Source organism: Talpa occidentalis, unplaced genomic scaffold (genome assembly GCF_014898055.3).
Source record: "Talpa occidentalis isolate TD23 unplaced genomic scaffold, MPIMG_talOcc4v2.1 talOcc4.12, whole genome shotgun sequence".
In the NCBI taxonomy this organism is placed as follows: domain Eukaryota; kingdom Metazoa; phylum Chordata; class Mammalia; order Eulipotyphla; family Talpidae; genus Talpa; species Talpa occidentalis.
The window spans coordinates 10,334,849-10,357,440 of record NW_023601212.1 but is presented as its reverse complement, the minus strand read 5'-3'; the positions used below and the strand labels follow the sequence as shown (position 1 = coordinate 10,357,440).

Sequence of the window (22,592 nt, the reverse complement as noted above, 5' to 3'; positions counted from 1 at the left end):
ACGTGCATTTCTGCATCTTCTCTGGCCTGCTCTGAGGAGTGGGATACAGGTGGACTTCCAGGTCAGTGATTCTCACTGACTTCTCATTTGATCTCTCCAACTGGAGAAATATAGGCTACATTTTTGAAGGACAATTCAACTCAGCAGTAGAAAACAAAGTTCCTCCCCAAATTTATGGTTATATTTGTTTAGTCTCTTTGGTGGATTTTCCTCTCAATGTTGGTGCTCTCCTTTCCTAGGCTTACTTTTTGGGCCCTCCAGAGAGCACATAAATCAGGAGAGAACAAACATAGTCACTGCCTACTTTTTTGTGTACAAAAATTTCATGTAACTCAGCCACACATACTCATGACATGTTGGCTATGAATGCTCTTGCACTAGAATGGTAGAATTGAATTATGGCACAGATTCTATTGGCCTAAAATATTTACTAGCCAGCTCTTTACAGGAAAAGTTTGCCAAGCTTTCATACAGATTAGCACTGTCCTCTAGAAATACAGTATGAGCCACATATGTACATTTAAATTTTCTAGTACCTACATTTTAGAAAAGTCAAAATCAAGTCAAATTGATTTTAATAATGTATTAACTCAATGCACGCAAAAACATCATTTCAACATGTCATCAACATAAAGTTATTAATGAGATATTTTATTTCTGTCTTTTTCTTTATACCAAGACTTTGAAATATGGTATATATTTTACCTTTACAGTTTAGTCACATTTCAAGTCTTCAATGGCCAAATGTGGCCAGTTGCTGCCATATTAGATAGTGAAGGACTCAATACTCAATATTTTGAGATTACCTATATAATATCTGACTTCTACTCTTCTTAGTCTTTTGGCTAAAGTCAAGTATAAGATCTGACTTCCACAGCACATGGAAAACTCCCTGGGAGTAAGGACTATTTCTGCCATCATTGAATCCCTCAACATCTGGCACAGGCTTTGGTACCTAAGAGGTGATCAACAAATATTTGCTGATCTAATGCACCATAGCCTCTCTTCTTAATTCTCAAGAGCAGATCTGTACCTGCAGATCCAGATTCCTCAATTGTGGAACACCTAATCTTCATCTCATTCCCTTTGGCTTTAAAGTTAAAAGTTACATGATCTTCAGTGCACTCTTCATTGATAACTTTGCTCTCAATATCTGAAAGGCAAAAGGCAGTGTTTGCTTGACCTAACACAGAAAGTGGGTCCTGAATTTAGTTTCTGTCCAATAAAGGTATATCCCCTAGTTGCAATTGAAGAATGGAAAATTCAGTTCATCATGGAAAAAAATCTTAAGCCCCTTAATGATGATGGTAGCATCAAACAAATGAGAAACCTAATTGGCACTTTAGGAGTGAGCACTTACACTTTGGGGAGTGCATCAGAAAAAGATGGGGTTGAACTCAACTGCGATGGGAGATGACAGAGTCATGAGCTTCTACTGCTTCAAATTTAGATGAGCTTTCCAAAGTCAAAGGAAATAGTAAGGGACTAGGGCAAGCCCAGCATAATGGGCAAAGGCTTCAGTTCCACAGTTATATGGAGCTAACTAGGAGGCACAGTTTTGCCATTCCACAGCTATGTAAACTTTGCCAAAACCTAACCCCTCTGAATCCTAGATTTCTCACCTGGACAGATGTGATGCCCTTTTTCAAACTCTCCAATATCCCTCCATCTTACTTCAAATAAAATCCTAAATGCCTACGATTATACAAAATCTGCCTCCCCTTTCCATTATGACCTGTTCTCCTTAAGGGGTTTTACTCTTTTATCACCTTCTACTCCATTTCAACCACACTGGACTCCTCTTTGTTCCTTGAACTTGCCAAGTACTCTTGTACTCTTTCTACAGATGGTTACAGAACTCCCTTTCATCACGTCCCTGCCCCAGTGAAACTTTGCTAACTACAATATTTAAAATAGCAATGCTCTACCTTATTTCTGACCCTTCATAGCCTCTTTACCCTGCTGTATTTTTTTAATAGTTCTAGCTCTATCTGGTATACCAGATGTCTGCTGTTTGATTCAATATAAAATATAAAATTCATAGAGATAAGTCTTGTTCACTATTGTCAGCAGTTCCTCCTAGGTACACATTAGGATGAAACTTCCTAGGGTTATGTGATTTGTATTAGCGTTAGTACCCCAAGCAGGGTGCTGCTGTAAAAGGTCCATAGGACCCATTATTCCAAGACAATTACCTATCAAGTGGTAAGGATAACAAGGTGATAGGCCATAGTTGTATTAGGAGAGGATCGGTCACATGACAGTAACAAAACAAACCCAAAATTTAGTGAATTAGAGATAAAAAGTATTTCTTTCCCATTATTGCATTGACTTGGGGCCATGTACTGTGTTACCCTGATCCTGGGACCTGCAGACGTGGAGAAACTATTCTGAAACATTGCCAGTCATGGCATAGGAAAATAGAGCTCTGGAAGGACTCACAAAATTCATTGACCTGAACTAGCCACAGAATCAAGCCAGGAAGCACAATCTCTTGCCATGGACCCTAAAGAGAAATCTAGAAATATTTGAATATAGCAAATGGCTATTGTACTTTAACAACTGGCACACAATAGGCATGCAGAAATTATTTGTTGAATGAATTAATGACACACTCTGAATAATATCTGGCAATGTACTCTTAATCCAGGCATTCAATAAATGGGAGATGTGGGAAAACCATGCAGAATTACATTTCCAAAGTCACCCCTCGAGATCAAAACCCAGGTATGACCTAGCTAGGAAGGATATAGCCTACCTAAGTATTCCAGCTGAATAGTTTGGCTTGCATTTGCTGGGCGTTTCAGAAAAGCTGCCAACGTGGTGCTTTCCACACTCTCCAGTAAGACTGTGGCCAGGGCAGATGTCTCTTCTTTGGTGAAATTAGACCATGTGGATGTTTGTTCAAGCACAGAGGCAAATTTCTCAGCTGATCTCTGCAAGGAAGAGGTATGTGCTCTCTCTATCTCTATCTCTCTCCCCACCTCCTCCCATCTTTCTCCAATAAAATAGCAGCTGTCCTCTCACTCCATCAACATAAGGGTTGATGAAAGATATAAAAACATTATTTTAAAGTGATATATGTCAAGAGTTGGAAACAACCTAAGTTCCCATCAACTGAGGGTTAGATAAAGATGTGGTATATATACACAGTGGAATACCATTTAGCTATAAAAACAAGCAGAGGAAATCCTGCCACTTGCAAAAACATGGATGGACCTAAGATTATTACTCTTAGTGAAATAAGGTAGACAGAAACGAGCACCATATGACTTCACACACGTGTCATACAGAGAAACTAAACGAATGAACTAAATAAAACAAAAATAAACTTTTAGACTGTAAGACCAAATTAGTGGTTACCAGAAGGGAAGGGGAAAGAGAAGTGAGTAGATTGGTTATAAAGGGTCAGTTATTCCGTGAAGGATAGAATTGGTCTTTTAGTGGTAAACTGAATGGAGGACATTCATATGTCTATTTATATTGATGCACACCTGAAATTATAAAATTTTCTAAGGCAGTATTTCTTCAGTAAAATGAGATAGAGATTGACAGTTTACACCAATGAAATAACTAAAAGGGCATCCATTGAGCCTTCTTTTCCTGATTCAGATTGGAATGAAAATTGGGGTCACCTTTATGGTGTGTAATAAGTCAACATTTCTAGTAGCATAAATTCCCCATGCCCTTTGACTCAGCGATTTTCCTTTCTGAAATTAGTCCTTCCAGAAATAATTTAAAATTATGCAAGGATTTTGTGCAATCATGTCCATTTCTGTATGACTTACGGTAGCAAGAAGTCTAAATGTCTAGAAGATTGGTTAAATAAGTGGGGTCATGGGGTCATAGACAGCTACTTAAAAATGATGTTATCAAGCAAAGGGTCTACAAGTTATTGTTACACAAAACAAATTAGAGAATAACATGTACATATTAGCTCATTTAGTTTAAAAACCACTACTTTGATTTGAAATTTTATATTTAGGGTATTAATGTTTCTGGCCCACAAAAAAATAAAAATAACACTGATTTTGAGCCAGGAATTATTTTAACTGTTTTATATATGTTCATTTAATTTGAAGAGATCAATAAAGTAGAGGTTGTTATTATTGATGTTTTGGGATGGGGAACTAAAACAAAACCAAGGTTTGAAACTTGACAGTTCAGCATCACTAAAGGAATCCTAAACACTTCTCTTAATCTCTCATTGGATGTGCCCAATAAATGAATTCAATGTGTGTGTGTGTGTGTGTGTGTGTGTGTGTGTTATACATGCATTCACCAAAAGTAAAAAATATGAAAAGATGCACCTCTAAATGTCAACATTGATTATGTCTAAAGAATAACGTTAAGGAAAGAAAATAATTTATAATAATCATAATATTAATGTTAATACTCTTGTGCTCCATCAATGAGCCATACCAGATCGTCTAAGTCTGCTAATTTTGTGTAATTAAACTCTATGATGTTAAGCAATGCATTTCTCAGAATGCATCTCCCATATGTTGGCCAATGTATCACTGTATTTACGCAAGATGAACGAAAATTCAGGTGCACACATATATACACACCCACGCAAATGAATGTTCATAGCAGCTCTATTGATAATCACCAAAGACTAGGGTGGTGGAGGAAACAATTTAAATGTCTTTCAAAAGTGATGAATAAACAAATGTGGCTCATCCACACAATGGAATATTACTCAGACATAAAAAAGATGAAGCACTGACACATACTACATACAACATGGATGAATCTTGAAAACGTGATGCTCAGTGAGAGAAACAGACACAAAACAGCACACGGAGTATGATCTATTTACATAAAATATCCAGGAAGTGAAACCAACAGAGCCAAAGCCTATTAGTACTTGCCGGGCACTGGAAGAAATAGGAGCAAGTGACTGCTTAATGAATCTGGAAATCCCCTTTGGGGCAGTGAAAACATGCTGAAACTAGATAGCGGTGATAGTTGCACAACTGTGAATGTACTGAATGTCACTAATGCTTACCAGAAAATAAAAGGGGAACTGCACTATTGATAAACAGAACATTGGTGAATCTCAAAGGCATTATGCTGAGTAAAAAAAAGAAAAAAAAATGGCTTCAGAGACCACATAACGTGTGATTCCGTTAATACAGCATTCTTGAAAAGATAAAACTACAATGACAGAGAGCAGATCAGGAATTTATAGAGACTAGTGATAGAGGGAGTATCATAAAGTAGGGCCTCCCCTGCTGGCGCAGACGGTTGAGAGCCTCATTGTGAAGCTATCCGCAGCCTCTGTAGCGCCGGTTCAATCCCAGCTAGCTGGGAAGGGTCCCACATGGTGCTGCAGACCTCTCCTGTCTCGCCCCCTGCTCCCCTCAGCAGTGTATTTCAGTCAATCTGCCTGTTCTGCTCCCCACTCTGTCTCTGGTGAATCCTCTCACCCTCCCACACATCTGACCTGTACCCCGGTTCTTGTGTAAATGAATAAATTAATCTTAAAAAAAAAAGGAATAAAGGAATTGGGGGGAGAAATGGAACTGTTTTGTATCCTGACGTAAACCCACTCAGGTGGTTTACTCATAGAACTATACAGAAAAGCATGATTTCACTGTGCATTAATTTGTAAAACTTTACTATAATAGATTAAACATTAACTCACAACCCATTAATTATAAAGATTAGTTTCCACACATTACAAAATAAATTTACCAGTAACTCAAAACCCACCAATTATAAAGAGGAATTTCTGCCCCAAGATGTTCAAAACTTAAAACACAATCACAAAGACTTTATCATTACCTTCAGAGAAACGATGGTTCTATTTTCACAGGTTTCATCCAGAACATTGAAAGTGGTGTTTATTAGCTCACAAAAGGAAACCTGTGCCCCCAAGGGAACAACATTTGTGAGTGAATATTGATCAATCCATTCCCTAAACTTAGCCATCAACCACTCCATTGGGGATAAACCTGAATTCCTGAGACATAATGTGTTCTCAGGGAAATAAAAAAATCACCATTTGATCAAATTGGAACTACAGCACAACTATTTAGTGAAGTAAAAAGACATGGCAATCTGAAAAAAAAAAAAAAAAGAGGTCCAAATGGAATATTATACAGTCACCAAAAAGGAGTGAGCCACTTACCTATACTATAATATGGCTGAACCTTGAAAATGTAAGGCTCAGTGAGGGCATGCTGTGTGAGTACATTTATATGAAATATCGAAAACAGGCAAATGTATAGACACAGAAAGTAATGGGTATGGGGGCAAAGGTGTATGAGTACAATGTTTCCTTTCAAGTTGATTTTTAACAAAAGAGGTAGATTTGAGGAGCCGGTTGTATACCATTGTGACTGTACCACATGCCACTGAACTGTATACTTTTAAAATGGTTAAAATTGTGCAACTCTGTATTTCACCACAATTTAAACAACACAGAGGTAAAAGTACATAAGAATTCCATAGTTAATTTACAAGCTCATATTTAAAATAATGACATAGGGCCTCCCTGATAGCCTAGTGGTTAAGTCTCAGGGCTATCACTGCTATGGCCTGACTTTGATCCCCAGCCAGGGAGGTAACCTACATGGTGCAGCAGACCTCTCCTGTCTCACCTGCTGCTCCCCTCAGCAGTATATTTCAGTAGATCCACCTGTTCTGCTCCCCACTCTGTCTCTGATGAATCCCCTCACCCCCTGAACCTCTGGCCTGTGCCCCAGTTCTTGTATACATAAAATAAATAAATAATAATAATCATAAAATAATGACATCCATCCTGAAGCGTCGTACGGAATTGTTACTCACTGGCATGACTTCATTACACAATAAGGACATGGAATTCCTCTTTACCTGACCTGGGGACTATGTGTCACCCACCCAATTTCACACAGGTGTAGCCCCAGCACCTTCACCAGTGATGCAACACCAACATCCTTTCTCCTTTCAGTAAAAGAATGCCCAAGTTTTAGATAAACAAATGTCCTCTTTTCCTGCTTTCCATTTGGCTAGGTATGACCACATGGCTAATTTCTGGACAATGAGGAGTGAGTCGAAGTGATCCTTGGTCTTGAAAGGAAAACCATGTCTTTCACTTACCCTCTCCCCACTCCCTGTCCCCATCAGCTGTAATGCAGATGATGGCAGGGTCTGCAGCAATCATCTTAGGCCATGTGGGAGTCTTGTGTTGATAATGGTCAAGCATTATGGAGCCACCACATTAGCTCTTAAAGCTGACACTCAGATGAATACAAAGGGAGACGTAAGCTGCTGTCTGGTGTAGGCCACTCTTATTTCTGCCTTTGTTAAAGTTGCAAAGCAGCACTCTACATAAGAGACTTCTGGGAAAACCTCCCAAGCTAGGAACCTTCAAAAATATTTACATGTTTGGACTCCACCGCTGCTCCCACTTGGCATAGCTGGACCCGCTCATTGTCAGGTAGCACATCTTCTTTGCACTTGAAGGGAATCTCTAGGAAAAAAAACAAAAGCAACCACATCAAATTTTAACCACAGCAAGATATGTCAGAAGGCAGGCCTGATTTCATCACCCCCTGCTTAAATTTCACCCAAAACCATATTACACAACATAGAAAATGAAAAACCTACAGCTGTACACTCTATCAGGGGCTCTGAGAAGTGTGATTTATTAAGAAAAAAAAAGAGCAGGTCAGAAAAGACTGTACATAATATGATACCATTTTTATAAAGTTCCAAAGCCAACAAAACTAGACAGTTTATTGTCAAGGAATATCAAACATGGTGGGGCAGGGAAATTTTTTTTTAAGGGAATTATAAGCACAAAATTCTAAATGATTTCCCTAGTGGGGAGACAGGGAGATAGAATGGGAAAGATACATGCAGGAAATGCAAAGGCATTAATGGCATTCCAGTTCTAAAGTTGGCAAGGGCTTCACCTATATTCATTTTATTATTATACTCCATGGCTTCCATCTAAGTTACCTTCTTTTTAATGTACTAAATAATCCATAAGTAAAAAAAAATAAATCTTTCATGGTTCCCTGCTATTCTTGGCAAAAAGAATTTGAAAATCTTTACATAGGACAAAAGATCCTGCAAAATCTTACCTCTGCCCACCTCCTCAGATGCAGCTAATGCTATTTCCCTCTGCCTTCACCCTGTGTTAGTCTCAGGGCCTCTGCACACGCTGTAGCCTGTGACACTGATCTCCACTCTTCACCTGGGTCATTCCTGTTTTTCATTCAAGTTTCAGCTTAAATGTCAGTTTCTTGGAGTATATTTAATATCATATTAGTCACTCAAGAGTGCACTGTGATTTTTCAACTGTTGCATTTATTGTGGCTATTAAATAATTACATGTGTTTTCTCTGCCTCCTTCCCTAGACTATGAGCTACATGAGGGCTAATATGTCGATCACATTCAGGACTGAATCCTCGGTATCAAGTGCAAGGACTTGCCTAGTCAATTACTTTTAACTAATTAATTCATTTTAATTGGTTATTTCCATTAATTGGCTATTTAATAAATCAATTGATTGGTTTTTATTTATCAACATTTAATTAATCAGTGGATTTGTTTTTATTGATTAATGCTCTAAAATAATTTATGGAGTGAATTAATGAATGAGCAAGCAGATGACTGAAAAAAGGAAGAATATGTCAATGAGATAAAAGTAAGAGAAGGACCCAGAAGTTGGTCAGTAAAGATTTTAAAACAAAAGCAAGACACAGATTTAGATAAACAATTGCCCTTGTGTGCCAAGACACACAAGGAGATCATTACTTTTGCAGCTGAAGTTGCCATATTCCCAGGAGCCTTCCAGATTGGGATAAAAGCCCACAATGCAGCCACAGGTGTACGAGCCCGGGGTATTGCTACAGACAGAATTTGGACCACAGGGTGATGGATCTTGGAGGCACTCATCAACATCTGCAAAGAACACAAGCATATCAAGCAACCAGAGTAAAAAGGAGATACTTCTTTCCAGAGATATCCAGCAAAACCTCTGTTTACCTCTGCATTCCACTTCTTGGCCTGTCAGGGTCAATTGTCCATTGCTTGGGGTAAAGCCAGGGTGACAGGTGCAAAAGTAGCTCCCAGGAGTGTTGGTGCATGTTGCATTGAAAAGGCACGTATGAAGGCATTCATCAATATCTATGGTGTAGAGACAGAGCATGGAGTTGTCACTAAAAATGCCCAACTAAGGATCATGTTTCCCAGAACACTCAGCAACCAGGAACCACATTTCCCAGAACCCTCTGCAATCAGGTAGCATGAACTCTCCTCATCCATGTGGGCCATGTGACTAGTTTCCTCATCCATGTGGGCCATGTGACTAGTTTCCACTCATGGGATATGAGAGGATATGACCTAAGTCAGCTCCGGGCCACGGTAGTTAAGAAGTGGGGTACCTTCTCTCTTTCCATGCCACTGGCTAGAATCCAGGATTTCAAGATTCTAAGGGATAGAAAAACTAACAGGTGCAAGGAGACTGGATCCTTCTACCACTAAATGGAAGAAAATTGCCCTCTAGCCAGGTATATCTACATTGACTGTTGTAAGAGTTAGACATTTCAACTGTTAGTGGTGGTTCTCCATGGAGGGTAACTTGCTTTCTACAGGGCATTGGACAATGCCTAGAGAGATTTTTGGTTGTCACTGAGATCCGATGGGTAGAAGATCAAAGATGTTGGCAAGCATCCTACAATGTATCAGACAGCACCCCTCAACATAGAACTATCCAGGCCAAAATATCAATAGTTTCAAAGTTAAGAAATCCTGGCCTAGTCAAAACAGCATGATGTCATGTCACACAGGAACACAGAGCTACTGATCTCTCTCAGGGTCTCTGAGACACAGAAGATATAGGGACTGGAATTTCCTGGGAAAAAAGAATTAGTAAGGAGGTAAGGACAAAACCTTCTATATTTCTGTGTCAATTCATAAACCATGAAAAATAAATAAGCAGCATCCACTAGCAGCTTATGAGGACATAAGGCATTTTCTCTGGGTAATACCACAGAGAGTTGGGAGAAGTCCTTGTGATATGAATGTATACTAATCTGGGGCCTCAAATGACAGGAGAATGTCTCATGGTTGGAAGGTGTGGGGAAGTAGTTTTTTTCTTTGTGTCATAGAAAACATCTCTGACCAATATGTGCTTTTCTTACCCACTTGCAGAAAGCATCAACTACATGTGCTCTCTTGGAGACAGCACAGCTAGAATTATTTTGCATGTGGAGCTGGATTAGGGGATGGTTTTCAGTTTCTGTTATTGCTTCTCCAGTAAGCTAGAGGGTTCATTTCCCCTTCCTTTGCATCTAGGCTGGAATTGTGACCATTAGAATGTGGTAGAATATTTTGGGACTTCCAAGTTCAAGTCTTATAAGGACTGCAAGTTTATGCTTCCTTTCTCTTGGAACTTTCCTTCTTGGAAACCATTTGTCATGCAGAGTGGAAGTTAAGGCAGACATGAAGAAAGATCCATGAAGAAAACTGAACTCCCAGCCAGAGACCAGGGACAGCTACCAGCCAAGTAAGCGAGAAGCATTTTGGACATGACAGTCATTCTGGTGCCCCAGAAAAACCATGTGATCAACCCATAAAATCATGAGCAAGAACAAATGGTTGTTGCTATAAACCACTACATTGCAGGGTAGCTTGATTACCATTGAGAAATTCTTCAATATCACTGGGAGAATTACCTGTGCATTTTAAAGCCTCTGGTTTTCCAAGGGTCCAAATGTCAGGCGAATAGAACCCAGGCAGGCAGGAACACTTGTATTCTCCCGGGGTGTTCGTGCAGACAGAATTGGGACCACAAAGACTTGAGTTTCTGGAACATTCATCCACATCTAACAGAAAACTCATCTAAGTCAGCAAGAGGAATGATGCTGAGACTATAGCAGCAACTCACAGCCTCGCCAGTGAGGAAGTCAGTGGGTTTCCTTGACTCCAAACTTACCTTCAGATGCACATTTTCATCATATATGGAAAGGAAACAGCTAAGGCATGTTTATGACTCATACAAATCTTCTGATGAGACTCCCCGTGGCTCAGGATAAAATCTGAACTCCTCATTGGAGCATACAAGACCCCAAATGTCTAATATCAGAGAAGCTTCTTTACCTCATCTCTTGCATCGAGCCCCTTCATCGTTCATGATTATTGGCTTCAGCTTTGCAAATGAACTTGAATTCAGCTGAGACCCACCCAGTGCCCCCACCACAGCTGTCTTTGCAAGCAGGCTTGGACCTGATTCCCCAACAAACCCTTCCATCTACCTTCACATGTCTCTGCTGGGCCCTGGAAATTCATGTTTCCACTGCTGGATTCAAATCCTGAGTTACAGGTACAAGAGTAGCTTCCAATACTGTTGTGGCAAGTTGCATTATCCGGGCAAGTGTCAGGCTGGGCACATTCATCCACATCTGGTGAATGGGAGAGAAAGCCCAGGTTAAGTCTGCTGAGGAGAGGACAGGATACTGCAAACAGGTTTGCTCTACCTGTCCTTAACTTGTGGCACACAATGTTGAAGCTTCCTAATACCCGTGTTCTCCTAACCTCCCTTACAGTGAGGCAAGGTCATGAAATTAAATTCTGGCCAATGGTATATAAGCAAAAGGATGGCAAGTAACTTCAAAACATAGATTGCAGAAATAGATTGCAGAAATAACCATAGACTTTTATTCTTCCCTGAATCCACACCTTGGGATGTAGATTGTGTAGCACAACAAGACTTTGTCACTCCTGTCTTTCAGGTGTAGAATCCAGCTGGTCTTATGGATTGAGTTGGTCAATGGAATGTAGCAGAAGTGATTTGTGCCAGGTCCCAACTTAGACTTCTACAGATCAATTTGCTTCCACTCATTCTTCGGCCTCTTGGCCTCTGCCTTATTCAAGCCCCAGATCAGCCCAATGACAAATGAAAGACACATGGAAGAAAGACAGACCCTCCCACATGAACCCCACGCATGTGAGGGTATCCATCTAATCTCAGCAAAGCTGACCTGCGCTGACCACAGATTCATGGACAAGCCCAAATGAGACCCAAAGAACTGATCCACAGAGTCAACCTAAAATGCCAATACGGGGACTTGAGAACTAAACAGATGATGGTTGCTTTTAGCCACCGATTTTTAGGGTGATTTGTTATAGAACCCAGGCAGGCAGGAACACTTGTATTCTCCCGGGGTGTTCATGCAGACAGAACTGGGACCACAAAGACTCGAGTTTCTGGAACAAATGAATTGGAAAAATCCAATTGACTTCACATGTGTCTGACTCGAACCCAAGAGGGGTGTGATGAGGGCTTTGATCGATCCCTGTCTTGCTTGATGGGGTCACTTCCTATCAATGAAATTGGAGCAAAAAAGCGCTGGCCCAGACCCAGGGAGATGGAGTTCTTATGTATTGGTAAGAACATTCTGACATGGTGTGGAGGATGGAAACGAGAGGACAAGACGAGAGGAAGGGAGAGACTGACAGAGAGACTGCTGCTGTAATGATGAAATCTCCACCAAGGACGGTGAAGATGGAGCCTCCCTGATGGCACAAAGGGCTAAAACGCAGCACTATGAAGCTATCCACAGCCCCTGCAGAACAAGTTCGATCCCCAGCCAAGGAGCTACCCACACGGCTCAGCAGACCTTTCCAGTCTCCCCACTGCTCCCCTCAGCAGTGTATTTCAGTCAGTCTGCCTGTTCTGTTCCCCGCTCTGTCTCTGGTGAATCCTCTCACCCCCGCACCTCTGGCCTGCACCCCAGTTCTTGTATGCATAAATAAATAAATCTTTAAAAATATATTTTAAAAAAAGGACAGTGAAGATGGACATTTAGTATTTAGTATATTTCCCAAGACAAGATGGCTGACTTGATATGCAGAGGAGGGAGGTTCAAGGATGCCTCATGGGTCTTAATTGAAATACTACCTTTTAGGAAAAAGTTCTGCAGTTGGGTTTGGGATCCCCTTAGAAGAGGGTTTCTTTACCTCAGCACTATTGCTATTTGGAACCAGATCATTCTTGGTTGTGAGAATGTTCTGGGCATCTCTGGCCTCTACCCACTAGATGACAGTAGTATACACAACCCCCCGCCTCACCATCCTTGAAGATTAAAAAAAAACCTCCAGAGAGTGCAAATATTCCCTGGGCAAAAAATCACTCTAGGGACAGAACTCAAGAACTTCCTGGCCCACTGCTCATCTGAGCCCCAACTTTTTCATCCTGAAAATGAGGATCATAATCGCTACCTCATAGGATCATCAAATGAGATGATAAGTAGGTACACAAAGAAAAGAAAGTGACGTGCACCTTCACAGATGGAATTGCGAGAGATGAATCCAGCCAAGCAGCTGCACGTGTAGTTTCCCAAGAGGTTGGTGCACTTAGAATGCTCTGGACAGACCCCATCATTGAGGCATTCGTCGTCATCTGAGGAACAAAGGAGAGAGTACGGATCAAAACAAAATGGGTGCCTGAGTTTGAAAACACACGTGTGCACCTGGTGGCAGCCATCCACCAAAACCCCGAGAGCACTACCTGTGCAGGTGAAAGGGCCTGAATTTTCAGGGGTCCAGTCATTCCCAGTGGGGGAAGAGAAACCCGGCAAACAGCTGCATCCGTATCTTCCCCGCAGGTTTGTGCAGATGGCGTGAGCACCACACTTGGGCGGACTTTGAGAACACTCATCAATATCTAGCCAGAGAAAGAGTCTGAATTACAAATTTTTCTTGTGTGGCAGGGTGTATTTTCCCAAGACGGCTGAGCAATTCCATGTGAGTGTTGCCCTCCCTCCCCCGAGGGGCGGGGTCTGAGCACGCAGTGACTGTGGTGGAAGTGACACCAGGTCCTCAAAATACCAGGCTGGCCACAAAAATGTCCTGCGCTTCCACCTGGTTCTCTTGAGATGATCATTCTTGGAACTGGCAGCCCTTCTGTGAGGAAACCTCACCTGCAGTGAGAATGCAGTTCACCGGGCACGTGACTGAGCCCTCTCCCCACAGCTCCGGTGGAGGGGGGTGGAGGGGGGAGCTAGGGGAGAGGAAGGAGAGGAGGGAGGGAATAAGGAAGCAAGGATATAATGCTGGAGAGGGAGAGGGTGGGAAACAACGGCACCTGCTACCCAGTCAGCTTCCACCTGATTTTCCTGCCAAGGGCCAGAGGGTTCGAGGAGGTGCGAGCTCACCTTTGCATTCCACGCCTGGGCCCTTGAATCTCTGCAGTCCGTTGCTAGACTGAAAGCCTGATTTGCAAGAACAATAGTAACTGTCCAGGGTGTTGGTGCAGGTCGCATAAGCTGGGCACATGGTGGCATCAACACACTTATCCGGACCTGGCGGTGTAGAAGGAAGAGCAGAGATTAGAGCACCAGGCCGAGGCTGCAAGGGAAGCCAACATCTGAGGTGAAGGCGATTGTTGTGGTTTGAATTGTCTCCAACAAAAAGATAATGTTGAAATCCTCTGGCCCTGGGAATGTAAGTTTATTTCAAAAAAGGGTTTTTGTAGATAGAACCAAGGTATAAGTTGAGATCATGCTGGAGTAGGGTGGTCCCTGAATCTTATATGATTGGTGTTCTTATAAAAAGAGGGGGAGGGGCCTCCCTGGTGGCGCAGGGGTTAAAGACAGAGCTATCAAGGTATTACCAGCCACGAGTTCGATCCCTGGCCGGGCCAGGCAGGTGACCCACAGGGCGAGCAGACCTCTCCTGTCTCGCCCGCTGCTCCCCTCAGCAGTGTATGTCAGTAGATCTGCCTGTTCTGCTCCCCACTCTCTCTGGTGAATCCTCTCACTCCCCGCACCTCTGGCCTGTACCCCAGTTCTTGTATGCATAAATATATAAATCTTTTTTAAAAAAAAAAAGAGATGAAGCGGCACAGGCACATGGAGAACACCGAGTGCAACAAGGCAGAGACTGGAATGGTGTGTCTACCAGTGAGGCATGCCCAGGGTGGCGGCAGGCCTGGGAGCTGGAGACGGGTATGGATCAGACTCCCCCTGCAGCCTTCAAAGAAAGCATAGGCCTGCTGACACCCTGCGGTTGAACTTTGGGCCTCCGGAACCATGAGCCACTCAGCTTGCAGCTACTGGTCACGACAGCCCTGAGACTCTGCCACAGCAACCAAGCTGCTCCGTCCAGGCCCAGGAAGACCCTAGACCCTTGCGACTCAAAGTTTGGCTTGTGGGCCAGCGGCATCAGTGCTGCCTGGGAGTTTGCTGCAAAGGCAAAATTTCAGCTTCTGCCTCAGTTCTCCTGAATCAAAATCTGCATTTTGACAAGATCTTCCAGTGATTTCTGTGCACGTGAAAGTGCAATTCAAAGTACGGACCACAGAGAAGTAGTCTCTGTCCCGCCCGTGGAAGATCTTGAAAAGTCAGATGCGGATTCATCAGGTCTGTTGAGACAACTGAGAGTCTGCGTGTCTAGTGGGCCCCTGAAGGATGCTGACGAGGCTGGTCCTTGCACCACAGTGACATCAAAGTTCCAAGCAGAAGAGTGTGAGCATCAGAACGCAGCCTTTGGAGCAAGGGCAAGTGGGTTGAAGTTCCAGCAGAAGACGTCAAAGCAGAAAGTGGTAGCTGTGCCCCCTCCTCCTCTCTTCTGGGTGGTTATCCAGTTAGAGGGTGGTCCAGCTTTTCTTGCAACGAAGTGTGATCGTGTAGCAAGTTCCAGCCAATGAGCAGAAGTGGTAAGTGCAGCTTTAAGCCCTACCCTTAAAAGAAGGAGCATTCTTCTCCACTTCTTCCCCTCTTCACCTGGGCTGACATGGCCAGATCATGTGGGATCTTCTAGACCATTGCCAGTGACTTCTGTGACATGTGGCCCAACTTCCAGAAGAAAAATGGCTGGGGGCTGGGAGGCAATGATACACCTGGGTGGATACAGCCCAGCGGGGAGCAGCGGGAAGAATGAGATTCTGGATTGATTTTGAAGATGCTACTAATAGGATCTTCCAATGAGTTAGATGTGGGGTGTGAAAGAAAGAGAGGAACCCATCAATGTCAACTGGTAGACTGAGAGGTCACGGGATTATCATTATCAGGGTGATGAGAGTCGGGCCCTCTCTTCCCTCCAACAAACCTTGTTTATCTCCCTTCCCTGCAAGATGCCTCAGATTGTATCTCTCTTCTCATTTCCAGCTTCCTCTTTCATCTGCAGAGGCAACATTTCTCTGTGGACTTCCGGCTCAATTACCACTTGTGGTCTCTAGCTTCTGTGAGCTTCCCACTACTCTTTTTCTCTAGCTCAATCTCTCAAGCTCAAGTCCACCCAAAAGCAGCATAACAACCCAGTCCTGTCAACTGAGATCCTGTCAGTCTCACTGGCTCACCTCCTGTGCTCCATCAGCTATGCTCACCTTCGCCAGCTCCCCAGATGCTTTGCAGTCTCAGGTTCTTTGGACCTCACCCTGCAAATCTTGGAGCTTCATAATCACATGAGCCTATTCCTTAAAATACATCTTCACATACACAGATAGATGATGGTAATGAAGAAGATGGGTGGATGGATGGATGGACAGACAGATAGCCATCCTATTGGTTTCCTTTCTCTGGAAAGCCCTGTCTAATAAACACCTACGATATGCCAGGACTGTTCTGGACATAGTGGATTCAGCAGTGGAACAAGATGTGCAAAATTCCCCACCATCACATAGTTGATAATCTGGAGCAGTGGGGTTGGGGGACATAATGCCAAAAGTAGGGCAGTCACCACGGAGATGGTGCATGAACTGAAACATAAAGCTAATGGAGGAAGCTATGTGTATGTGCAGGGCAATGCATTCCAGGCCAAGGGAACGTTCTTGCAAAAGTCCTGAGGTAGGTGGTGTCTGATGTGTGGGATGTAGTTGTGAGGAGTAGAAGGAGAGAAGAGGAAGTGAGGGAAGGGAAGGAGCAGATCCTGCAGGGCCTTCTGGGTTTCCAGATGGTGTGGGCTTTTATATGGGGTTGGGGGTGTGGAGTGATGAGGAGGGAGAGGAAACCCTTGGAGGATCATGGGCAGAGGAGGGGCAGGACCAGACTCAGGTGCTCACAAGCACTCTTTGGTAGCTGCTTCTGAAGGGACAGCAAGGCAGGAGACCAGGGCTAACTCCATTTAGACCATCCACCTGAGACCCACACTTGACCCTTAATAAGCGAAACAACATAATGGATGATCATAATAGACCTAAGTGGAAAATGAAACTCAGAGGCAAAGAGACTCTTTAAAATAGAATGAGAGCTTGGATTTCATAGGTGCCTTCCACACACCAGGCCCCTTCCATGTGTTTCCTGCAGCCCCCCAATAATGCTTCAAGGTAGGATGACCAAGTCATCCTGGTTTTCCCCAAGTCTTCCCCAGTGTGAGTGCTCAAAATCTAGCATCCAGGAGTAAATCCCTCACCTGTGGAAAGCCCAGACAGTTGGTCACCCTACTTCAAGGTAAACATTTGTGACTCCCATTTACAGATGTGGAAATGGAGACCAAAGAGTTTGTGTGACCTAACCCAGGCCACACCTAAGTCGGAAGTGCTAGAATGGAGTCCGGGACACCCGGCCATACCTGGCTGTGCCCCCTCACGCAGTCCCAGCCTTGGCCCTGCTGCAGCCCATCCAATAAGAACTACATAATTTTGTGTTTCTTGGGGGAAGAAGGAGGGAGGAACAGAGCAGAGGGAGAATGAGGAGGGAGAATCATCACCCTCAATCGCCAATCTGCAAGCAGAGGAAAGGACATTATTAGGTCCCTTTAAGAGCCAGCCATGAACCACACTCTCACCTGATCCGTATGCCCCTGAATGCCACGATTATTGCAGGAAGTTAAGAAAGCAGGGGTGGGCGTGTGAAGAGGAAAACCAGTCTCTTGACCTACATCAGCTCATGAGTTCTTTATACCTTGCCAGATAAGAAGCCGGATGTAGCCACTACTGGCTTTACCACCCACACCCACTTTAGCAGGTTGGCGCACCCATTCCTCCTGCCGTTTCACTTGCCCAGAAGCCCAGACTGACACGTGAAGGAGGCTCAGCGCCCCGCCTGGCCCTGGCCTCTGGGCAAGTGGACCTTGCTAGCACAACTCACGAGAACTTCCTGCAAGATCAGGCTGTGTTTGAACCTCTCCAGATACAGCCAGGTGAGTGGAAGTGACATGTGCCAAGCTTAGGTTTCATAACACGAATTTGTCTTCTCCACCATTTATTTACCTTCCTGCCACTGGCTGCAGAAATTCCGAGACCTTCTATGGATAAACCACAGACATAATCATCACATGGGAGAGTCACCCACTAGAAAGAAATGCCTGCATTTGACTCTTAAATAAGAATTAAATTTCTTTTTATTAAGTCACTGATGGTTTGTGGCTCATTTGTTACAATAGCTAGTGTTCCTCTAACAACACAATTTAATCAAGCAGTCCCTTAGTGTAAACAGTTTATTCTAAGCTCCAAGTATTAAAGTATGGCCAGACCGCTTCTCTGAATATACTTTGGAATACATTTCTGGATGAGAATTTTCTGTGTCAAAGTACATGTGCATTTGATGGCATTTTATGAAGTGGAACATATATTAAAATGAGCAATATTGATGCATTAACATTAACACCTGTTTATGCATTTTTAATCCCAATAGCACCAATTTTTCTCAAATGTTACATCTTTTCAGTTCCAATGTTTTAATTCTTATATGTCCTCTACCATGACATTTCCCACACTCTCAGCATGGGGTGTGTGTGCCTTTCATTTACCCACGTAACGGGCCAGCATGTGCTGCATCCGGAGCTGCGGAGGTAAATACAATCGCTTCCTCACCAGGCAAGGCTTTTCAGGGTCAGAAACAATGATAGGCTTTTTAAATTAAGGATGACCTTTGTAGAAATATATTGATGTCATTTTCTCTTCTATTTATAAGGATGTGACCCTCCTCCTGCAACACACTCTTCCAAAGGAATTTATCTTGCTGGGGGGAAATTAAGATGTCTTAGCAGCATACACACAATAAGAACAAAATGGTAGTGTTTCAGATTTTAATTACTGAATACAAATTTTTGAGTTCCCAGCAAGATAATAGACTTGAAAGCAAAACCTTATTAAATGAGTAAGTCTGGGGAATCTGATGTACAGCCTGGTGATTATAGTTAACAATGCTGTGTAACATACTTAAGTAGTTCTTAGATGTTCTCACCACAAAGAAAATGGTAATTATGTGACATGATGGAGGTGTTAGCTAGTGCTACAGTGGTAATCATTTTGCCTTATATAAGTGTATCAAATCAACAGGTACACTTTATACACACACTTTCATTTACATCTCAATAAAACTTTATTTTTAATAGGTAGGCTTGAAGGACTGGAAGATAGAGTTTCCATTAAGCGGAAGTATAGAGAAGACTCAAGATGGATGCAAGGGAAATATTTATCATACAGAGAGGAAAAAAATTGTGGGAAGCTGATAGAGGGATAAGGTGAAATGGACCCTTCGGGTACCCTGCTCCTCTGCCACCCCACCCCAAGGCTAAACCTAGGTGAAGATGGGTCACTTCGGAAACTACCAGACAGAAATGGCAAATTTCAGGGGCATCAAAGCTAGGGGTCAATTTCTGCCAACAAAAGATGGGTGGAATCTCCTGGTCTACGAGAAGAAACTCGACTCCTGCTGTTGCCACAATGGTGAGGGAGCAGATGATTAGAACTAGCAGAAGGAAATAGCCAGCAAAGGGTTCAAGAAAACACTTCTGGTTTCTTATAGCCTGAACCCAGGAACCAGGAGCTCCATGAACCATACAGAGCCTCCCAGAGGATAGCAGGAAAGGTAAAGTGAGGCCATGTGTCACCAAGAAACAAAACGCCCCACCCAGAACCCACATTTCACACTCACAGGCTCCTATCAGCTGACCCAAAACCAACCTTCAGACACCATCTTGGGAGGAACCAGAATAAACTAAGAAAACACTCTGAGTTTCACAAGTGGGACTGAACTAGGAAATGGAGTTGCTGAGAACACAAAGAACTGGTGATGCTCTCCCTCCCCTACCCAGCAGGAGTTTACATGGAAGATGAAAACCCAACAAAACAAGAAAAATGCTTTTTTCAACACAGAGTTGTAGTTAGAGTAAATTCCGCCCATACTCCCACCACACTGCCTCATGTACCAGGTGCCACTTTTGATTTAAACTTCACAATATTCCTGTAGGGTAGGAGCCTTTGCTATCGTATTTCACAGCTGAGGAAATTGAAGATCGGAGAGGAATGCGACGTGCCTGAGATCTCGCATGCCTGGGGCACAAAGGGAAGAGCCTGGGCTGGGAACCAAGAGACCTGGATGTCAGCCCTTGCTCTCTCAGCAACCAGCTCCCAGAAAGCATCCCGCCTTGTCTCTGCCTTCCTGAACAGAAGCGTCTCCTCCCTAGAAACTGTCCTCCCACCACATTGGACATACAGATTCTCTTCCACCAACTTACCCCTTGCCATTGGTGCCAGTGTGGGTGCTGTGGATCCTTCACAACTGTACATACCACAATATCCTGTGAAGAAAGAAAACATGATGAATGTACACATATAGATACACAGTATCTCTGTAGTGATATACTGTAAAGTGATTCATTTTTTTTAAATGTCTAAAATGTGTTACACCAGCATTTAGCCCTTCTTCAACATTATCATCAAAGTCATCATCTGAGTGAAGATATTGATGGTGGTGGTGGTGATGAAGATAATGGTGGTAGGGATGATGATGGTGAGGAAGATGGTGATAGTGATGGTGAGTGTGGGTGTCCATCACTATCACCATCTTCCTCACCATCATCATCCCTACCACCATTACCTTCATCACCACCACCAATATCTTCACCTTTCTCATCACCACCACCAATACACCACCATCATCTTCATTACCATCATCATCACCACCATCATCAACATTGTCAATATCAGCAGCACTCTTGGCTAATTTAGATTGGAATAAGGGGTGCTATTAGCTAATCTCAGAGCTGATACTCCACAGTAACAACTCCACATTCCTGCATTTGGGACACAAGTTACTTGTACCTTCTAGTGAAGTCTTCTGATTGACAAGTCCTAGATTCTAAGCACCGTCATTCATGATCACTAACTCAAATTTTCTTGTTCATTATTTTAGCAAACGAACCATCCCACCCTTCGTGTTAAGCATATGAACTCTGGAGTCAAAATACTTGGGTTTCAAAATCTGGCTTCACCAATTACTGACAGTGTGACTTTAGAAACAAAGTTTAATCGTTTCATGCCTAAGTTTACTCTTCCATAAAGTCAGAGGAGCAAACCCACCATACAATAGCAGAGAAAACCCACACTTGTTGTTTAGATTGGACTCAATGGCCAGGACTCACAAAACGTGAAGAAAACCTCAATATAGAAGATTAATAAGATCAAGACAAGCAGACACCCAAACAGGGAGAAATCAGAGAATAGACATAACAGTGAGGCAGAGCCTCACTGTTAAGGTGTCAGAACAAATATCACCCCTCAGAAATGTCTTCCCTGACTTCTCCTTTCAACATGATCCCCGCTCATGCTCCGTAACAACTTCTCTCCTAGCACTTCCACTTAGCACTTATCTGAGGCGCTTTTGTTTATTATTTGCTGCAGCGCAGTATAGTGATAACTCGTACCGATGCTGAACGAGACTGCCTAGTTTTAAATTCTGGCTCTATCCCTTACTAGCTAAGGGTCTTGGGCCACTCTTTTGAGTCCATCTCCTCCTCTGTAAAAATGGGGCTAGTAAAGACCCTGCATGAGAGAAATGTTGTGAAAATTGAATGTACTTTCTATTTGAGGATCTTGAAGTGGCGCTAAGTGGGTGTTTGCTATTACAGGTAGTGCATCTCTTCAGTCCACCCCTCTTACTGGTCCGCCATTCCCATCCCCAGAGCAGGAACCTTGTCTGTTTGTTCACTGCTCTATCCATGGTGCCTAGAATAGCAGCTGTCATCACACAAGAAGTGCCCGGGAAACACACATCAAATGAATGACCATAAAGAAACTGTTCTGACAGATACAATTCCAAGCTGAGTGGTTTTTTTATCAAAGATCTTTTATCAAAGGTTGTCCAGCCTGGAATTATGATCTCTTGGCTGGACAGTCCCTGAGCTTCCCTTCCCACACACAACATTTCCAGCCCAGGCCTCCCTTGGCACCCCCATTCACCCTCACACTCACCGCAGAAAAGGAACACGCTGAAGCGCCACATCATGCTACGGTTCTGTGATTCGAAGAGGGGAACCTTCTCTCCCTTCCTCGGGTTTTCAGCAACCAAGAGTGGGTAAAAGGAAGGGGTAGAGCCGGGATTGCTCAATGTAACCAGAGCATCACAGTCCTTTCTGCTGAGTTGCTACCACTAAATAAGGACAATGGGGCAGGCCCTTAACTTTCCCCTCTCTTCACAATGAGTAGTTACTCCTGTTGGCGTGTCGCTGTTCTCTCTCCTTGTTCTCTTTCCTGTTGTCTTCCCCACCAACACCTATCTCCCATCTCTCATCACCTTCTTTCATTGCACCAATAATAAATGAGATTTCACCATTTTTTCCCAAGAAGGCAAATCCCAAATTTAAGGGCATCTCTCCACCCTGCTCTATAAAAATAACCATCCCTGCCATCACATGCCAGGCACTG

At 43.2% G+C, this 22,592-nt stretch overlaps 1 protein-coding gene across 1 annotated transcript in view; it reads right to left on the bottom strand.

The window, feature by feature from the left end:
• ADGRE1 (adhesion G protein-coupled receptor E1) overlaps positions 1-22,211 on the bottom strand; it is a 34,482-nt gene extending 12,271 nt beyond the window's left edge. Inside the window, exons 1-13 of the mRNA XM_037504250.2 lie at positions 22,140-22,211; positions 20,405-20,467; positions 14,158-14,304; positions 13,512-13,667; positions 13,284-13,403; positions 11,257-11,403; positions 10,678-10,827; positions 8,987-9,127; positions 8,756-8,902; positions 7,374-7,462; positions 5,791-5,871; positions 2,759-2,936; positions 1,034-1,153 (exon numbers count right to left, since the gene is read on the bottom strand). Of these exons, the coding sequence (XP_037360147.1) occupies positions 1,034-1,153; positions 2,759-2,936; positions 5,791-5,871; positions 7,374-7,462; positions 8,756-8,902; positions 8,987-9,127; positions 10,678-10,827; positions 11,257-11,403; positions 13,284-13,403; positions 13,512-13,667; positions 14,158-14,304; positions 20,405-20,467; positions 22,140-22,173 (1,573 nt within the window). The 5' untranslated portion in view covers positions 22,174-22,211. The remainder of the gene's footprint in view (positions 1-1,033; positions 1,154-2,758; positions 2,937-5,790; positions 5,872-7,373; positions 7,463-8,755; positions 8,903-8,986; positions 9,128-10,677; positions 10,828-11,256; positions 11,404-13,283; positions 13,404-13,511; positions 13,668-14,157; positions 14,305-20,404; positions 20,468-22,139) is intronic.
• Between the last annotated feature and the right edge of the window lie 381 nt (positions 22,212-22,592).